At 46.0% G+C, this 18,725-nt stretch overlaps 1 protein-coding gene across 2 annotated transcripts; it reads left to right on the plus strand.

Annotated features, from left to right (window-relative positions):
* The first annotated feature begins 2,585 nt into the window (after nucleotides 1–2,585).
* Nucleotides 2,586–15,990, plus strand: SHQ1 (SHQ1, H/ACA ribonucleoprotein assembly factor). Of its 2 annotated transcripts, XM_061551970.1 has the most exons (13): nucleotides 2,586–2,742; nucleotides 4,382–4,544; nucleotides 5,407–5,471; nucleotides 6,296–6,418; nucleotides 7,070–7,239; nucleotides 8,313–8,425; nucleotides 9,040–9,119; nucleotides 10,613–10,767; nucleotides 11,706–11,759; nucleotides 11,929–12,052; nucleotides 12,243–12,363; nucleotides 12,460–12,577; nucleotides 14,150–15,988. In XM_061551970.1, the coding sequence occupies exons 2-13, from the start codon at nucleotides 4,402–4,404 to the stop codon at nucleotides 14,846–14,848; spliced, it is 1,965 nt and encodes a 654-aa protein (XP_061407954.1). In that variant the 5' UTR covers nucleotides 2,586–2,742; nucleotides 4,382–4,401; the 3' UTR covers nucleotides 14,849–15,988. The 2 variants fall into 2 exon arrangements, with proteins under 2 accessions (XP_061407954.1, XP_061407953.1); XM_061551969.1 differs by lacking the exon at nucleotides 2,586–2,742 and having other exon boundaries at nucleotides 4,365–4,544; nucleotides 14,150–15,990.
* The last annotated feature ends 2,735 nt before the right edge of the window (nucleotides 15,991–18,725 follow it).

An 18,725-nucleotide genomic window follows, 5' to 3' on the forward strand; every position in this document is an offset into this window, starting at 1 on the left:
AATTGCTATGCTATGTAAATAAAAACAACAATTTGCTAAACCTTGGCCACAATATCTGGACTTGTCTTCATATAAATCAATGCATAGATTACTGTTTATATGATTGTGGTTATGGGCATAATTGTACTTTATTAATCCATAATCTGCCATTACATATAATGCAAAAAGGAAAAACAGAGCAATGTAATACAATACACTATTAGACATTATTGTAAAAAAAAAAGTCCATCCCATGTGTTAGTGAATTTTTTTATATTTTAGGCAGGAAATTAGTTTTCAATTTTAGATATGTTTCTGGGTTGGGGGACCCCCAGACACCCTGGAAGATGTGGTCCCCACGGCCTTGGAGTGCACCTACACTGTGTAGAATGCTGAGTGTGAGAGTGTTTTAATGAACGGCAACAGCCCTTATCGTATTCCTCGTATCCGCGTGAGTCTATTGCACAACACGTGTGAAGATGAATACTATAGTGATATAAATAATGATTTTATAGTCCCAAATAAAACGAGACGCGTAGAACTCCGTGCAACTACATGTCAACCCACACATGGCTCGGATTAGTGGGAAACAATCTTTGGGATCATGCATTTGCAGCAATAGGCGAATGCACACCACGTAATATTTTATTACAGAACAATTCAGACCTTATTGGTCACCCCGTGCCCTTATACATCTCAATGTTCATCCTACAAAGTTCCACCACAAGGGAGAAACACAAACAAATATTAAAATGTTCCCGTATTGAATCAGCTGTACGCCGTATGGACCTGAAAACTCAAATGTCCCTGTACAACCCACATGGGTTGACAGGTTTGTGTATAGATGGCCAAGTTTGAGTCATAGGCAGGAGAGGGATTTGAGCCAAAACTTGTAAACAGTTAAGTAGTCGGCCATGCCTACGAGAAAATCGCGGTACATTGTGAACAATTAGCACTTAGCGAGCGTTACTCAGCGTGCGTGCGGACAACTGGCAACGCAAATGTGCCCCCCAAGCGTTGAAACCTAAGAATGTGAGCCCCCCCACCCTCCTTTCCCCCCCACCCTCCTTTCCCCCCCACCCTCCTTTCCCCCCCACCCTCCTTCCCCCCCCACCCTCCTTTCCCCCCCCCCCACCCTCCTTTCCCCCCCTCCCTCCTTTCCCCCCCACCCTCCTTTCCCCCCCACCCTCCTTTCCCCCCCACCCTCCTTCCCCCCCCACCCTCCTTTCCCCCCCCCCCACCCTCCTTTCCCCCCCACCCTCCTTTCCCCCCCACCCTCCTTTCCCCCCCACCCTCCTTTCCCCCCCACCCTCCTTCCCCCCCCACCCTCCTTTCCCCCCCCCACCCTCCTTTCCCCCCCAACCTCCTTTCCCCCCCACCCTCCTTTCCCCCCCCACCCTCCTTTCCCCCCCTCCCTCCTTCCCCCCCCCTCCCTCCTTTCCCCCCCACCCTCCTTTCCCCCCCACCCTCCTTTCCCCCCCTCCCTCCTTTCCCCCCCTCCCTCCTTTCCCCCCCACCCTCCTTTCCCCCCCACCCTCCTTTCCCCCCCCACCCTCCTTTCCCCCCCTCCCTCCTTTCCCCCCTCCCTCCTTTCCCACCCCACCCTCCTTTCCCCCCCACCCTCCTTTCCCCCCCCACCCTCCTTTCCCCCCCACCCTCCTTTCCCCCCCACCCTCCTTTCCCCCCCACCCTCCTTTCCCCCCCACCCTCCTTTCCCCCCCACCCTCCTTTCCCCCCCCCACCCTCCTTTCCCCCCCTCCCTCCTTTCCCCCCCTCCCTCCTTTCCCCCCCACCCTCCTTTCCCCCCCTCCCTCCTTTCCCCCCCTCTCTCCTTCCCCCCCCTCCCTCCTTTCCCCCCCACCCTCCTTTCCCCCCCACCCTCCTTTCCCCCCCACCCTCCTTTCCCCCCCACCCTCCTTTCCCCCCCACCCTCCTTCCCCCCCCCCCACCCTCCTTTCCCCCCCACCCTCCTTTCCCCCCCACCCTCCTTTCCCCCCCCACCCTCCTTTCCCCCCCTCCCTCCTTTCCCCCCCTCCCTCCTTTCCCCCCCACCCTCCTTTCCCCCCCTCCCTCCTTTCCCCCCCTCCCTCCTTTCCCCCCCCTCCCTCCTTCCCCCCCTCCCTCCTTCCCCCCCTCCCTCCTCCCCCCCTCCCTCCTTCCCCCCCTCCCTCCTTTCCCCCCCTCCCTCCTTTCCCCCCCTCCCTCCTTTCTCCCCCCTCCCTCCTTTCCCCCCCTCCCTCCTTCCCCCCCCTCCCTCCTTTCCCCCCTCCCTCCTTTCCCCCCTCCCTACTTCCCCCCCCCCTCCCTACTTCCCCTCCCCCCTCCCTACTTCCCCCACCCTCCTCCCCCCCCTCCCTCCTCCCCCCCTCCCTCCTTTCCCCCCTCCCTCCTTCCCCCCCTCCCTACTTCCCCCCCTCCCTCCTTCCCCCTCCTTTCCCCCCCTCCTTTCCCCGCCCCCTCCTTTCCCCCCCCCCCTCTCCTTTCCCCCTCCCTCCTTCCCTCCTTCCTCCCCCACTCTCCCCTCCCTGTCCTCTCCCTCCCTCCTTCCCCTCTCCCTTCCTCTCCCCTCCTCCCCCCCGTGTCGTCACTTCCTGCCCCGCGCCCCACGTGTCGCCAAGGCGAAGTCGCTCACCACCACCACCACCACGCGTCTCGCTTTCTCGCCTCGTTTCTTAAGCCGCCCGCGTCCTCCTGCCACTGTCGCTCACGCCCCCGTTTGGGCTGTTGCCTCTGCCCCCAACAGCACGTTCAAGAAGTCGTGGGGTAGGTAGCCTTTGATATCTGGGGTTGGTTTTTAAACAAAAAATCGTCCTCCGTGCGTGCATTCAGACTGGCACCACGTGTTGTTGTGGTGATGGGCAGATTCATTTCCATGCGGTGCTTTTGCCTTTGCTTATGTTTTTAGTTGTTGCTACTTTTGTATGTAATAATGTACTATTTAATGTGACGGATGACAGGCGTGAGTCGTGTGTTTGGTACTTGTGTGAACAGTACTCGGCCGCTTTAGTATGATCACAATACTGTACATAGGGCGGGTAAAGTTGCAGCCTTGCAATTACGTCCTCATGCCACTGCTGGCAGAAGATGCCTGCACGAGTACAACGGACTTTACTGAGCTCGTGTGTGTCCCTCTAAGAACCCATTCAAGGCCCTCTCAAACCCCTGCGTAGTCCATGCACAGTAGCGAATGTCTAATACAGTACATTGTGAGTAGCAGCAGAGGGCAGTGTAATAACGTGAGTGATCAGCAGAAACTATCGAGATTTGAAGTTTTCGTGATTGCAAGGATCCATACTCTTGGTTCTTTCGGTAAAGTCACGTAGGTAAAAATAATAATAAATAAAATAAGAAATATTTTACTTTTATTGTTTTCTTTTCCTAAAATAAAAATAATAGTTTATTAAGTTTAATTCATTTTATTTACCTAAAATAGAAATAATAGTTTATTACATTTTTATTTATTATTTTCTTTACCTAAAATAAAAAAAATTACTTGTTTTATTTTAACTTATTATTGTCTATACTTACGTGACTTTACCGAAAGAACCGAGATTATGGAGCAGAAACTATGGCTAGGAAACTGTGCTCTAGCTATTGTATGTAATTCATCATGTGGATATCGAACAAACGCCATTGCTTTTAATTTGACGGTGGCCTCTCCGCAATAATAAAAACTGGGCTATAGCCCCTAGTGTCAATCATGGTGACATTTACAATGACCATGTCAGCAATCGAGTGCCCTGAGTTTTAACAGGGGCAGAAAGTCCCGTGCCCCTTTGCCACTCAAAGTTTTCCCATGCATTGTGGTTTGGTGATGCAAAATTATTGGTTTATGCCAGTACACCGGTGCCAGCTGCTAGTCAAGTTTAAAAGGATGCAGGAGAAGGCATTTTGAATGATGAATGCAAACTGCAATTAAAGTGTGTTTTCTCGATAAAGTAATGTGTTATTCTTTGGTTCTTTCGGTTAAGCTTTAGACGTGACTTAACCGAAAGAACCATATAATAATTCCTGCAGTCACGAAAGCTCCAAAATTAAGTAATGTGTTATTTTATTGCAGAGCAAGTGAGACAACTATTTGTTAAAGTACATTTAATTAAAGACCTAATAAATACTGTAAAGGAGGTTTCTAATTTAAATAAATGATTCTCAACAAAGATGGACATCATTGATCAAGTGGGTTTTACTATATGCGCGTGTAGTTTGTCACAGCACAGCTGGAAATGTCAGCTGTTTATCATTGTGTGGAATTCAAAGTTTACGAGCAAGATGGATTGTTGCTGAACTTATAGGTTGATGGCAGTGTTGGTAGTCATACATCCAGCAGTCAAAAGAACATGGCTGATGATGACCCACATTCGTTCATTAAACGGCTCCCCTCTCTGTTCTGTACTTCACCCAGAGACGAATCGAAAGCTAACCATGCTCACTCCGGCATTCGAGTTGAGCCAAGACACCGATCACCTGACACTGACGATTCGCGTGCCCTATGCACGTGTCTCAGAGCTGGACCTTTACATCGATGGTCACGACTTCAAGTTTTACGCCAAGCCCTACTTCTTGAGGCAAGTGCTGCCACACAACACAGTTCCTTGCCCGGAGCACAAATACACCCGGATGATAGCAGTTCAGCTCCCCCATGTGTTTCGGGCTGTACTGTGCGTGCGGTATATGTCCGACATTTCACTGCACACCCTGGAAGCATCTTCAGGAAGGCGAACATCGTGCCGAACCACATGCGGTACAATCCAAAAACACATGGGAAAGCTGTACAGCACAACCAGAAAAGCATATGCAATAAGTAGCATAGCTATAATTGTTTTTTTACCCTTTTATCTGGCAACAAAACTGACACCTTTTTTACAAGGAGTCATGTTTGTATAGACCACAATACCTGCAGTCATAATGCAAACAAAAAACATAACTCTGATAATGTATGCACTGTCCTTGAATTTGATTGGTCCACACCCGAGACAGCTTTCCGTAGAGCCTAGTCTCACATGGTGTTGGTCCAACCCATGTGAGACTAGGCTCTAAGGCTCTAAGGAAAGCTGTCTCGGGTGTGGACCAATCAACTTCAAGGACAGTGCATACATGATCAGAGTTATGTTTTTTGTTTGCATTATGACTGCAGGTATTGTGGTCTATACAAACATGACAAACATGACTCCTTGTAAAAAAAGGTGTTAGTTTTGTTGCCAGATAAAAGGGTAAAAAAACAATTATATTTTTTACTGGCAAATGAGGTTCCAATGAAGTATGATAGCTGTTGACATTATTTTATGAACTAACAGGTTACGTTTTTGTTGGGTGACATCTTGCCCTTGTTATCTATGTTCTTTGGACATATTTGCAAATTCCACATTCAAGCCAGTATCAAAAAATGCTACCCTTGATTTTCATTCATAAATTGAAATGCTCTGTTAGGTTGAATTTGCCAGGACGGATAATTGAAGATGGACGAGAAAAGGCCTCCTATGATGCAGAAAAAGGTGCGGTGTTACACTCAAATTATACAAATAATTTATTCCACCCATTAATGTTAAACCAGGTGGGAGAGCCCATGGAAACGAAACATCTCTTTGTCAAAGGAGGATCTGATCACAAAGCAACATGGTGCATTTACAGTGGAAATATTTCTTAACATAATTAAAGATTTAGCGGTAATAACATATATAGTGTAAAATGTCTAATACAATACTTTACATCTTGACTTAAAGCTTTCGTGACTGCAGGAATTCATATTCCTTGGGTCTTTCGGTAAAGTCATGTAGATAGTGACAATTCGCGTGCCCTATGCGTATCTACGTGGCTTTACCGAAAGACCCAAATAATTCAAAACTTTACATTTTGCTGTTATATATTGCTTTTCATGCAGATGATCCCAGGTTGCATTACCATAAAAAACACTCTTTGGCTGATCAATCCAGCTCAAGGATGAAGCTAATGCAAAAAAATGTTTCAATTAAACCTAAAATAGTATCACTTCAATGCGATATATTCCATCCATATTGGGTGTAATTCATTAACATGTCTTCAAATAAAATCCACCAGAGTTCAATAGCATGATATGCATGAAAACTTGTAAAACTGTGGGTTAAAGAAAAACTCAACACATTCATCAGCATTGGAAGTAAAATATATAATAGACGATTTTTCAGGAAACAAGCCTTATTAATAGAATGCAAAATAATGTGAATTTGCTGATATTGTTTTGAATTGTGCTTGTTCACCACTGTCAGTGCAGCTTTAGCAAATAATTTGTTTTGTATGAGTAAAAGTGTCACTTCTAATTATTTTGTTTTCTAACTGCCAGGCGTGTTCACTATACGAGTCCCCAAGGAGAGCCCGGGGGAGCACTTTGAAGGGTTGGACATGCTAACGGCACTCTTAGCTCCCAGAGGATCCCGCTCAGCCAAGACGCTTGTCAACGAGATGGGTAACTAAAGTAACTCAAGCACATGACAAACTTAATTAAGCGGTATGATCATGGTCAGCGCGACTGTAACGTAGTACCTGTGGGCGTGACAGAATGGCATGCTAGTTTGTTTTATTTCTAATATACCCATTGGATGGATGCATGTGTCCGAATCTAGCAGGATGTGATGTGAGAGTGGGAGATTTGTACGGGATTGAAAAAAATGTGACTGTTCTCTTCCATATGTCAGCTTCTATTCATCCCTGCATGAAAATGTTATCTAGTATTACAGTAACAGAAGAGACCAAATCACCCACACTGTTGCCAATCTCTTCAGATATCTAAAACTAAGCACGCTTGTGCCTGGATAATGCTTGTATGGGTGACCAGCGTGCTTACAATTGTTGTCATGAACTGCTGCGACGCTGTATTGTCACCTGAGGGCAGTCCAGAAAGTTCCATTGTGCTCTACCTAATGCCTACAGTCCCTGCCTTCAACCCGCAATGACTAGCGTGGCGAAGTATTGCCACATAATCCCCCATCACCATTCATCAGTGGTTTCTCAAAAGGGCCGTACATGGCATTCACATTGTTAAATGAGTCCATCTCGTTGATCGCATTCTGCAACAGAAGTGAGTACATGGTTTGCCGTGCTGTGCCGTCTGCTCCAGGGACACTGGGTGAGAGCCAGGAGGGTGTGGAGGAGCATGACGATGAGGAGGATGACGAGGAGGAGTTTGACTGGCAGGTGGAACAGCAGCCGTATGAGGAGCCGGCATGCTTGGGCGGCACTGGCTACGGATTTGGGGGATCACGCACTGGTGTCTTCCACCGACTGCAGGTCCGGAGAGAACTGAGCGAGCTGATGGTGTCAAACACAAATCCCCCGTCGGGATTTGTGAGACAACTTTGGGATTTTCAAAGCGTGCGCATGAGGGCAACGACTGCCTGCCTTAAGGGAGCCATGTGTCACATGAGATGGGCACAATAATCTTTATTAGACAAAGACATGCATTGCATCTGTTAGTAATACATAAGTGTACGGAGAATTGTGGGACAAATGTAAAAACAAATATTACGCAAAATGTCTAGTACATTGCATTTTTTCGTATTTGAAAATTTGCATTACACTCACAATTTTCAAATCCAAGTTCAACCCCGCTTGGATGGGCGACCACAATGTATAATAGTTGTTATCGGCTATGGAGCTATGTTGTGGGAAGCAGAGAGCAGTCCAGCACAATAAATTGTTTGACTGTACTTCAGTGCTCCCACATGTTTCCAACCTTCTCCAGCCCACACTGACCAAATAACCCACCCACATACCCGGTGTGTCGAGTGGCTTGGCAAAAGGTTCTTCATGTACATTTTGCGTTACCCATGCATTTTTCATGACTTCGATAGGGGAGTGGTTGTATGATTTTTGCTTGTTGAATCTCTTGCAAAACAAATCTGCCACGTGCAGAAGCAAGTTTTGTATTCCCCTAGATTCTGGGCATGTGAGTGCAGTGCAAGCATTGTCATAGGCTGGGCCCTTTTTAAATCCTTTATATTAAGTTCACTTGCTTGCTTGCGCGCTTACGACCGTGCAAATCTTTCGGTCGTTTTTTAACCCACTTACCGTGATCCAATCGAGCTGACATTTTGCACACAAACTCGTTGTGCGTGACAATTTATTTTCGTGAATTTTTTTTTCCAAAATTTGACACTTCAGGAAATTTTTTTTTTCATATTTAATTTAAAATACCAATGTGATAAAAATGAAACTCTTACTCAAGAAAAACAGAAATGAATAATAAAATAAAACCGATGCCACGCATATAAAGGATTTATAGTGAAAAACTTTGTTTTTACGGGTTAATTTTTTAATTTAACATGCCATTGGGTTGGGGGGGTCACATGTGTTGGATGCAGGAAGAGCTGAGCGATGTCATCGACCTGCAGAGTCCAGAGAGCTCCACAGCGGCACAGCGCAGGGCACTCCGTCTGCAAGCGGAGGATTCAAAGTTTGACGCTGATCATTACCTGTGAGTTGCTGTTCCTGTGTGTAAAATAGAAAAATAGATAAATATATATCCTTAAGTTTTTAATGTACTCTTCTGTATAGGAGTTCATTTTATAGTGCTACTCATTTTTTCACATTGCTCGACTTTTTTCCACTGCTCGCTACTGCTGGCATCATCAGGAGATGAAGTTAAGATTCCAACACTCGTGCATGGCAAAAGCTTGAGAGTAGATATATTCAATACGCAGCCTAACCCAGACGACTACAATGATTATGAAATGGTTGCGAAATGCTACATCCTTAAATGTATATTGTTCAATGAATTAATTATACTGTAGTTACAAATATCCATATTTAAAATTATATGGAGATTACGTTGTAGAGTGCATATTCATTACATTCCTTAGGAGAGGGGGTGGTGTTTATTTATGATTGCGTGGCATTGTTGTGGACGTGCACTGGATTAGCATTTATTTTCTAGGTCATTTCCCACCACAGGTCCCAGGTCATTAATATGCAGATGCTTCATTTTAATGAGCACGTGCCTGGTGTATTGAGCAAGCAGGTAATTACCAACAGTGACGTGGTGTAAAATGCCATCAATTGCCATGTGGTTGCCATGTGCTGCTTTGTCAGAGCCGACTACTTTGAAGACGAGCCGGTCATGGAGATGTTGAGCTACCGGCCTTGGTGGGACGGCTGCGATGCTGGAGCAGGTGAGAAACATCTGCACCACTGGCGGAGCCAGTGGGGGGAGGGGGGTGGCACGTGCCCCCCCCCAATGATCCGATCGAAATCCCTAATTTAGATCGGATCATTGGGGTTTATTAGTAATATATCGGCATTTTGCGACCCTCACTGCTACTGTGTAGCGTATTATTATGTGCCAGGGACTCTATGAGATGATAGGACAATCGCATGAGTCCATAATTGGCAATAAGTAACGGCAAAGCAGTTATAAGTGACTCACAGAGTTGTGTGCAGTTGCGTATACAGTACACGACTTCCCTGAAGGCAAACACCTTCAGCGAGCGCGATGCCGATCACACACGGTTCGAATTCGACCCTCGATCGATGGTTGCACCACCGTCGCACACGCGTCGAATAAAAAGCAAGGGACAAGTCCTTACTTACTAACAACTCCTATCATTTTTCATTGCCGGAGGGGTTGCCCCCCTACCTGAAAATCCTGGCTCTGCCATTGATCTGCACAGTGCCAAGAGACATTGGTGCGACGTTTACCGCATATGTGTGGTAAACATGTCTTTGCCAGTGTCGTGCTATGTTAACAGTGAAGGAAAATATGCACGTACACCCACCCCGAGGGGGAACTCCCTTACGTCGTGGGGGTCATGAGGTATGTTTGAACATACTTCGCCACGCTGGTCAGTGCAGCTTGGGGAAGGTGAGGAGGAGTTTAGCACGGAGGTTTTTCGCAGCCACTCGTAATCCAAGTGTGGTCAGGGCGCGTATTAAGCATTTCCACACACGACTGCAGCGTCTTAGGGAGTTGAAGATGTGTGCTGTAGTGCGTGGCGGACAGCTTGAGAAAAGAATGCTAAACATGGTCGAATCTGGAATCCCACACTTGGTAAAGAAGAATATGGAAATAATTAAGGTGCTGTGGTTTTTACATGCTTTTATTTAACTCACTTCGTCTGTTGTATCCTCAAAAAAGAAATCTTGTAACTCAATTATTACACACTAACCAATGTGCTATTGACTGCAAACTTTGTATAGGTATGTCATACTGATGACAACACGATATTCTATCATAAAAAATCCAAAACATATATTTAAAAAACTTTTTACACGCTTTTATTTAACTTACTGTATGTGTTGTTATATCCAAAACGCTTGTAACTCAATTTCAACCGTATTGCCAATGTCGTATCGACTGCAAACTTCGTATAGCTATGTCATACTGATGACAATACTATATTCTATCATTGAAAATAAAAAATATATTTTTTAAACGATCTTTTTAACGGCTCTAATTGTCCACGCTCAACTGACGTTGCCTGTAAATCACCACGTGGTCCCTTACGTCACGGAAAGCCTCGGGGAGCCATGCCCAGGGGCGGGGTATGTGGAAGGAGGGGAGGGGCGATGGAGGAAGGGGGCAGGGGGAGGGGCAGCTCGGACAGTACATTTAATTAAAGCGTGTTTAAAAAAAGAAAGTTTTAAAAAATATTTTATGTCATTTCAGTTCCCTTCACAGAGGAGGATAAGGAGCAGCTCAGACGTTTCACCAACAAGAGCTTTGTGCTGGACCGAACATCTCGACGCCAGGCCTACCTGGGCATGGTGGACATCATCCTGGCCGTCGCCTACGATGTCCGCATCACAGGCGGCGAGAGCCATGTAAGGGTGCTCAGTGGCAGTGTTGACTCCGCCGGTCAGACTATGCCATCCCATTGTGTTTCTGCTCCGTTAGTTAGATAGACGAGACTTTGAGGGCCGTAATGTTAGTCACGGCTGGGCTTGGCCTCTTAACGGAGCTCAGTTCAAGTTTGAGCCACTCGGTTGCTTCCAAAAATGCTTGAGTGGCTCAGCTGTTGTTGCTTGGCTTGGCTCAGGCTTAGCTCATGGAAATCTTGAGCATGGCTGGAACCATGATTGAAGCCTGCTCAGGTGAAGCGTGGCTTTGAGCTTACTTAGATTTGTGCCAAAGTTAATCCTGAGCCGAGCTGAGAGTAAGAATATGGGCCTCGGGCAGTAGTGCACAAGCACATTTGAAAACCAAACAGTTTATACATAAAATAACTTGTCTCTCCTTTGTCAGTCCACTGCTGGATGAATGCCTTCCTATGCTGTGTTGGTCATGGGTCAGTGGGGGTTGTTGAGGAGGGGTGGCCCCAGAATAAGTTCAGGTATCGCTTCCCACAGATGTTATCCGTGGCCAGGAATCGAACTCAGGTTGCCGGATTCAAAGTGCAGTGCACTTGCCACTGCTACCGCTTTAACCCCCTTATACGTTTGACTTTTTAGGGTTTGTCTGATATACGCCATGTCCTCCAGTGTAGAACTGTTCATATCAAACAAAGTAATTTATCAACTTGGTTTGAATGTTCAATGCATCTCATGGTACTAAAGTGCAATGTGGCACCTCCAACTGTTCGTCAATCTGCCCTTCCCTCTGTTAAAAACCAAGGCCTATGCCCATACTTGTAGCAAGTATGTATTTTAAGTGGTAATAATGAGGGAAGTTAATTTCGTGTTTATCATTTGGGATTATTTGGGCCAGTCGGGATGGGTTTCTGTTGCCCATGAGTTGTTCTTCACAGGGCGTTTTTCCACAGGTGGAGGGACCCTGGAACATCCGCAAACTCAGTGGAACTCTGTGCTGGTTCGAGGTGGGAAATATAGTCACATTTGAATATGTATATATTTGTAAAATCATTAATATTCACTTGCGATGAAATGCGAGTTTGGTGTGCACATATCTTGTCATGCTTAGATGCCTCAATCTCTTAAGGGAGCATACACGCTTATTACTGACGTTCTGTTTACGCATCATTTCAGACTTATGAGACTCTACAAGAAGTCCTGGTGTCCTTTGCAAGGAGAGCGCTTTGCTATCCACTTTACAGGCACTTTGGACTCGTCTCGAAGGTAGTAGAAGATGCAGCTCGTATATTTGCTCTGGGTAAGGAATTTTGTTCGGTGATCATTTTAATCGATGAACACTGTATCCCTATGCACGTTCAACTCTGTGATGTCAAATACCACATGTAGTACGTGATGAAATGTCTGGTCTCCCACTCACCGGAGCGTGCGTGTGTTGTGTACGTTTTTGCCGTCGCTCTTTAACTCCTTGCGTTGTCGTTTGCCTGCAGGCAGACAGGGTGTGATGAAGTGCCTTCTGGCAACACACAAGTTGTTCCGTGAGAATGACCCTGCCTACATCCTGAATGACATCTACATCACCGACTACTGCATCTGGGTCCAGAAGACGAAGTAAGCAGTGCAAGTTGCAGTCTCTCCCACCCACAATCTTGAGTGTTGCTATAATTGCCACTTGACGATCTGCTTGTAATTCCTTCATTGCCACAGACCTCACCGCCTCCTGAACCTCGCCGACGCCCTTAGGAAAGCTAAGATAAGCAAAGAAGAGCTGGGATTCGATCTGCTGGAGGAGGAAAGGATCGCGCTCATGGTGCAGAAGGAGCAGGTGCCTACAGCAGCCATGCTGCATGCCCTCATTCACTGCTTAGGGGGGCGTCAAATGAAAGCTAGAATACATGTCTTGAGCCTACTCAGACATCACGTTTAATTGTTTAACAGACCCGGGGATAGTCTCCCTTTTGCAAGAGTGATCTGGGTCGTCAAAATGACAAAAGCGAGATACAGGACAGCTCTGCCCCCTCGTGCGTCACCCCCTGTGAGTGACCCCGTGTGAGTGACCCCCTCGTGAGTGACCCCCTGTGAGTGACCCCCCCGTGAGTGACCCCCTCGTGAGTGACCCCCTGTGAGTGACCCCCTGTGAGTGACCCCCTGTGAGTGACCCCCTGTGAGTGACTCCCTTGTGAGTGACCCCCTCGTGAGTGACCCCCCCTCATAAGTTACCCCCCTGTGAGTGACCCCCTGTAAGTTACCCCCTATGAGTGACCCCCTCGTGAGTGAACCCCTCGTGCGTGACCCGCTGTGTGTGACCCCCTGTGAGTGACCCCCTGTGAGTGACCCCCTCGTGTGTGACCCCCTCGTGAGTGACCCCTATGAGTGACCCCCTGTGAGTGACCCCCCCGTGCGTCACCCCCTCTTGTTGATGTAAACGACATTGCATTCACCGGTTGCCAAAACTCTGAAGGGCGTTGCTGCATCCTTTTGAGAAGTCAACTTTTGGGGGGAAAACTCGACGGTGTCTTTTTTTTAATTGTGAAGTAAGTTGTATTGTGTAGTCAGTTGTGTTGTGTAGCAAATTGTATTGTGTAGTTGTATTGTGTAGCAAGTTGTATTGTGTAGTTTTATTGTGTAGTAAGTTGTATTGTGTAGTTGTATTGTGTAGTAAGTTGTATTGTGTAGTTGTATTATGTAGTAAGTGTGTATTGTGTAGTACGTTGTATTGTGTAATAAGTTGTGTTGTGTAGTTGTATTGTGTAGTAGTATTGTGTAGTAAGTTGTATTGTGTAGTTGTATTATGTAGTAAGTGTGTATTGTGTAGTAAGTTGTATTGTGTAGTAAGTTGTATTGCGTAGTAAGTTGTATTGTGAAGTTGTATTGTGTAGTCAGCTGTGTTGTGTAGTAAGTTGTATTGTGAAGTTGTATTGTGTAGTAAGTTGTATTGTGTAGTTGTATTGTGTAGTAAGTTGTATTGTGTTATGTAGTAAGTTGTATTGTGTTATGTAGCAAGTTGTGTTGTGTAGTCAGCTGTGTTGTGTACTAAGTGACCGGGTGGCTCTGGGACAAAGCACCGTCAGCAGCGCTGATATATTGGGGGTCACATCCGGCAGCCACCCGTAAACCAACCAGGTCCTCAACTGTGGCAATTGATGGGCTTACTAAGGTCTGTACAAAAACCCGTCATTTTAAATGTTTGGTTTGCTTAGATTGGCCTCATTGCAGCTTTTTGAGAATTGAAATGATAAATCAGCCCTGATGGAGATGCAGCAAAAACCACTCTTTGAATTAATAGGTCACTTGAAGTTCTGTTTTCTGACACTTGGTGGTGCACTGCCGTTGGCAGGCGTTTACTCGTCTCCTCGACATCGTAACATTGTAATATTCCTTGCTTTTATCCGTTTAGGAGGAGGAGAAGGAGTTGAAAGTAGAAATAAAGGACGCGGATGAAAGTGCAGCCAGTGGTGCGGTGTCAGGACTCTCCTCTGACCTCAAGCGTCTCAACATCCAACACGATGCATGGGCAGAGAACGAGAATGGCGGCAGCAGCAGCAGTAGCAGCAGTTCGGACTCGGAAAGCGAGAGCGAGTCTTCTGACAGCGAAAGTTCAGACAGCAGTAGTAGTGAATCTACAGACGGGAGCAGCAGCAGCAGTAGCGAATGTGAGGACGAAGCTGTTGGCACTACCGAGGCCAACTTTGATGCCATGAAACATCAAGAGGCTGCGATGTCGGCATCGGATGTCTCGGATCAGGGTGAGGCCCCTTCTCTGGACATCCAGGCAAGGGGAGCGGCAGAGAACCGGGCGGCGTTGGGTGAAGCGCGCGAGTCTGCGGTGCTCGCACGATCTCCCCCGACTCAAAAAAATAGCCGTATGCACGAGGGAAGTCCACGGGACACTCGCAACCCGACCGGGATTGACCAAAGGCAGCCAGGCATCGGCGCTGGCCCCCCACCGGAGGTACGCCAGTTTCTGGAAGTGAAACCAAAAGCGGAATTCCTCAAGTTGGTCGAAATGCCTGTGGCCTTGGGCCAGCTGGAGGAGGGGTACGAGGCAGAGCGATGCGAGGAACCGAGGAGACGACCGCTCATCGAAGAATTGTGACATTTGCATGGAAATAGCGTCGGATAAAAAAGCCTTGCTCGTCGCGCGGAGTTACTACGCTCTTGACAGGAGCTACAATCGGCAAATCCGCAATCTGCAGGCTCGGAGGCATATGGGAAAAACGAGGGTTTGATTCACGGTCTGTAATATGACACCCCCCCCCCCTTTCATTGTATGTTACCTGATATAAACCCAAACATTAAACGGTATTTTGAGTGTAAAAAAATGCGATTAATATTTTATTGTGTAAAATATAACTTTGGATGGTAAATGTATAGAATTGTAGTGTACAGTACTGTACACGTATCCACGTACAATACTGTATACTGCATGATAAAACAATTGTGTGGTTTAACCCCTTTAGCCCCACTGGACGCTGGAAAACACCACTTGGCCTTGGAAGATGGAGACAAGATGGCACTGTTCTTAGGGGCCGCCCATAAATGACGTCACACGATTTTGTACGATTTTTGAACCCCGCCCCCTTCGTCACACGGCGTCACAAAAAGTCAGACCCCCCCCTCAAATATGACGTCACAAAGCTTTGCCCCCCCCCCAAATTTTTTTTTTAAACATGCTTCAAATCGCTTTAAACTATTGTCATTGTAGTGCGTATTTAATGTGACGCTGCACTCTGATGTTGTAGGATAAAATCTACTTAATTAAGTAGAACGTGTTGTCTATATTTATTTAAAGTTACGCATTTTGATGTGACGTCACATTTTCCAAACACCCCCCCCCCTCGTCACACCTCGTCACAAATGTCTGACACCCCCGCCCCCCTAGGTGCGTGACGTCATTTATGGTATGCCCCTTACTCGGCAGCATCTTCGCGAGCAGCACAGTTATGATGCACGTAGGAATCTCGTGGTCGATCCACATGGGGCGCAATCAGTGAACTGTGCCCCACAATACATTTTGGTGCAAAATCACTGTCGCTTAAGCCGCGAGACACGGGTTTGCTATATTTCATTGCCCTGGTGTGTTGTGAAATAAAAATGATAACGTCCGTTTAATATTGTATTGTAATAAAACTTGTATTTTCGTTTAATAAATTGCCAATGAAAATCTGTGTGTGATCGGTCATATCACGAGCCAAAGCATCGTGCAAATAGGCGATGTTCTGTATCAGTAGCCACCAGAGTGGAGTGTTGTCACATCAGGAAAGCCACTGCACTCGTTTTCATTAAATCAGAGCTTGCTTGGTTTTACACCGCCAGTAAATTAACATAGCAAATCCTCTTGAAAAGGTCGCTATTAAATTGGCTTCAGTTTAATGTTACCGCTCTTTATTAAAGAATCGTGTGTAATACCTTTTAAAGTGGTCGAGAGATGAGGTATATAATGAGGACAAAAGTGATAGTGCTCGCTTATATTATGCTCTTAGTTTTTTCGGTAAAGTCACGTAGGTAAAAAATGAAATTAAAAATAAAATAATAAAAATCACGACGTTTCGGAGGCAACACAAGTCTCCGTCGTCAGGTGGGACCGTCACAGCCAGATTTTCTGTATCTAAGTATGAATCCTTGCAGTCACGAAAGCTTCAAATCTAGACTCGCTTATATTCTTGGGTCTGTTCGGTAAAGTCACGTAGATGGGTTCATCTTTACCGAAAGAGCCAAGAATATGAATTCCTGCAGTCACGAAAGCTTTAAGTCAAGTGCTGGTTTTATATAATACATATTTGAATTCATATGGCGTTTTAATAGATGCATCCAGAGGTTGCCGGTTTGATCTTCCGATATGGCAGCTGAAACAATAGGCAATTTAAATTCCGCCTACGGTCCACTCAGTCGTGTCAACGGGTACATCACGCTGTCGATTGGCAGGCCACGTGTGGCTAGGTTTAAAGTGTGGACGTTTCCACCAAGCCGTGGTTCCAGCGTGAACGAGAGAGGAGGCCAAATTCCGTTCATTGGAGGCCCTTCCACCACATGCAGTGTAACACAATTTCTGCGCTACATATTTGCCTTTTTGCCTTCACGTTATGACTAAATACCCAAGCAACGCTGTGTGACCTGTACAGAGCACGTGTAAAAATATAAACACGCGTTAGGACAGAATAAAAATAGTGATAGCATTTAAGTGGGCAGATTGAGCAGAATTCCAACCTGACCTACAAGCCATCTCATCCACCTCAAACATCGCAAATGGTTTCGATGTAAAGCTTTCGTGACTGCAGGGATTCATCTTCTTGGTTCTTTCGGTAAAGTCACGTAGAATGGAAATAATAAAATAATAAAAATAAACCAATAAAATAATTCTCACGACGTTTCGGCCACAACGCAAGCAGCCGTCATCAGGTGAAGTACAGGTCTGTCGAGAAGACAGAGTCTCTGTCTTCCGATTGCAGACAGAGACTCTGTCTTCTCGACAGACCTGTTCTCCACCTGATGACTGCTGCTTGCGTTGTGGCCGAAACGTCGTGAGAATAATTGTATTTTTATTATTTTATTATTTCCATTCTACGTGACTTTACCGAAAGAACCAAGAAGAAGATCGCAAAGGGTGTTTCGTGGTGCTACAATATCACCGCTTGTGTGGTTTTACAGCAATTGATGATGATTGGTCTCATGAATGATCGGCGAGATGTCTCTCGTAGAGCGAGCGGCTTACAATGCAATCGGAAGGTTGGGGATCTGACTCGGCGCATCGTCCATCTGACAAAAAACAGTTCCGTTTCGTGGGGAAGTCAACAGCGGTGGATCTATGGATATACTTGCCACCCCACCCCTCGCCACGGGAGTGTGGCATTTCCAGCAGTGGCTTAGCTGTAAGCAGGGGATGAGTCCCGCCTCGGTGACCATTTGAGCAGGAAATCACATTGGAACGGTTATGGAACCATGCAGCTTCTCCATGTGTTTGAAGTTGCATTGAAATCCTGCCCGTTCTCAGCGATATAAACCCAGCGACGTTATTATGTTTTTAAATCCTTTATATTAAGTTCGCTTGCGTGCTTGCTTGCTTGCTTACGACCGTGCAAACCTTTCGGTCGTTTTTTAACCCACTTCCCGTGATCCAATCGAGCTGACATTTTGCACACAGACTCGTTGTGCGAGACAATTAATGTTCGTGAAATTTTTTTTCCAAAATTTTACACTGTCTAGGAAAAACAAATTAAATATTTAATTACCAATTGTTTAATACTGCAGACAATCATCTGACCCATAGGTGGCAGCCATCTCAAGCCAGAGGACGAGAGGACTCTAGCCGCCACGCATATAAAGGATTTAGATTGAAAAACTTTGTTTTTACGGGTTATACTTATTTTAATCAACGCACTAGGGGGCAGCACTTTGCCACGCAGCCTACTAAATAGTAACGTGTGTACATGACGATCGATGTTTGTTATCCTTCTCGCTGTATTTTATCCAAATTGTGACGGGGAAAAAAACCGTGATGAGATTTGTTTTTTTTTGTGGTCGCTTATTGGTGACAGGGTTGAGATCATCGCCTACACTTGAGGACTCGGTTTTAATCATGAGTGGCTGCCCACGTTTGACCCCCAGGATCTCGCCGATGCAGCCTCTGTGCTCTGACCCGTATGACCACCTGCCCACTTCCCTTATTTGAATCTCTAAAATTAATTAAAAGATGCACCGCTCGATTTTAAGAAGCTTACTCACATTTTTTGCCGTTTACCATTTCTCCAAGAAGCGCCGGATCTACTCAAATAAAAACAAGCATGGGAGGTATTTATTTACGTGAAAACTACAATAAAAATTTGTCGATTTAAAGCTTTCGTGACTGCAGGGATTAATCTTCTTGGTTCTTTCGGTAAAGTCACGTATAAGGGAAATAAACAATTATTTTAATCTATTATCCTACCAATACTTTCCAGCTGATTTTGGGGGGTTTTAAGCAGCCAAACTGGACT

The sequence above is a fragment of the Lethenteron reissneri genome, chromosome 15, assembly GCF_015708825.2.
Source record: "Lethenteron reissneri isolate LAM-NWPU_2019-01 chromosome 15, ASM1570882v1, whole genome shotgun sequence".
Classification (NCBI taxonomy): domain Eukaryota; kingdom Metazoa; phylum Chordata; class Hyperoartia; order Petromyzontiformes; family Petromyzontidae; genus Lethenteron; species Lethenteron reissneri.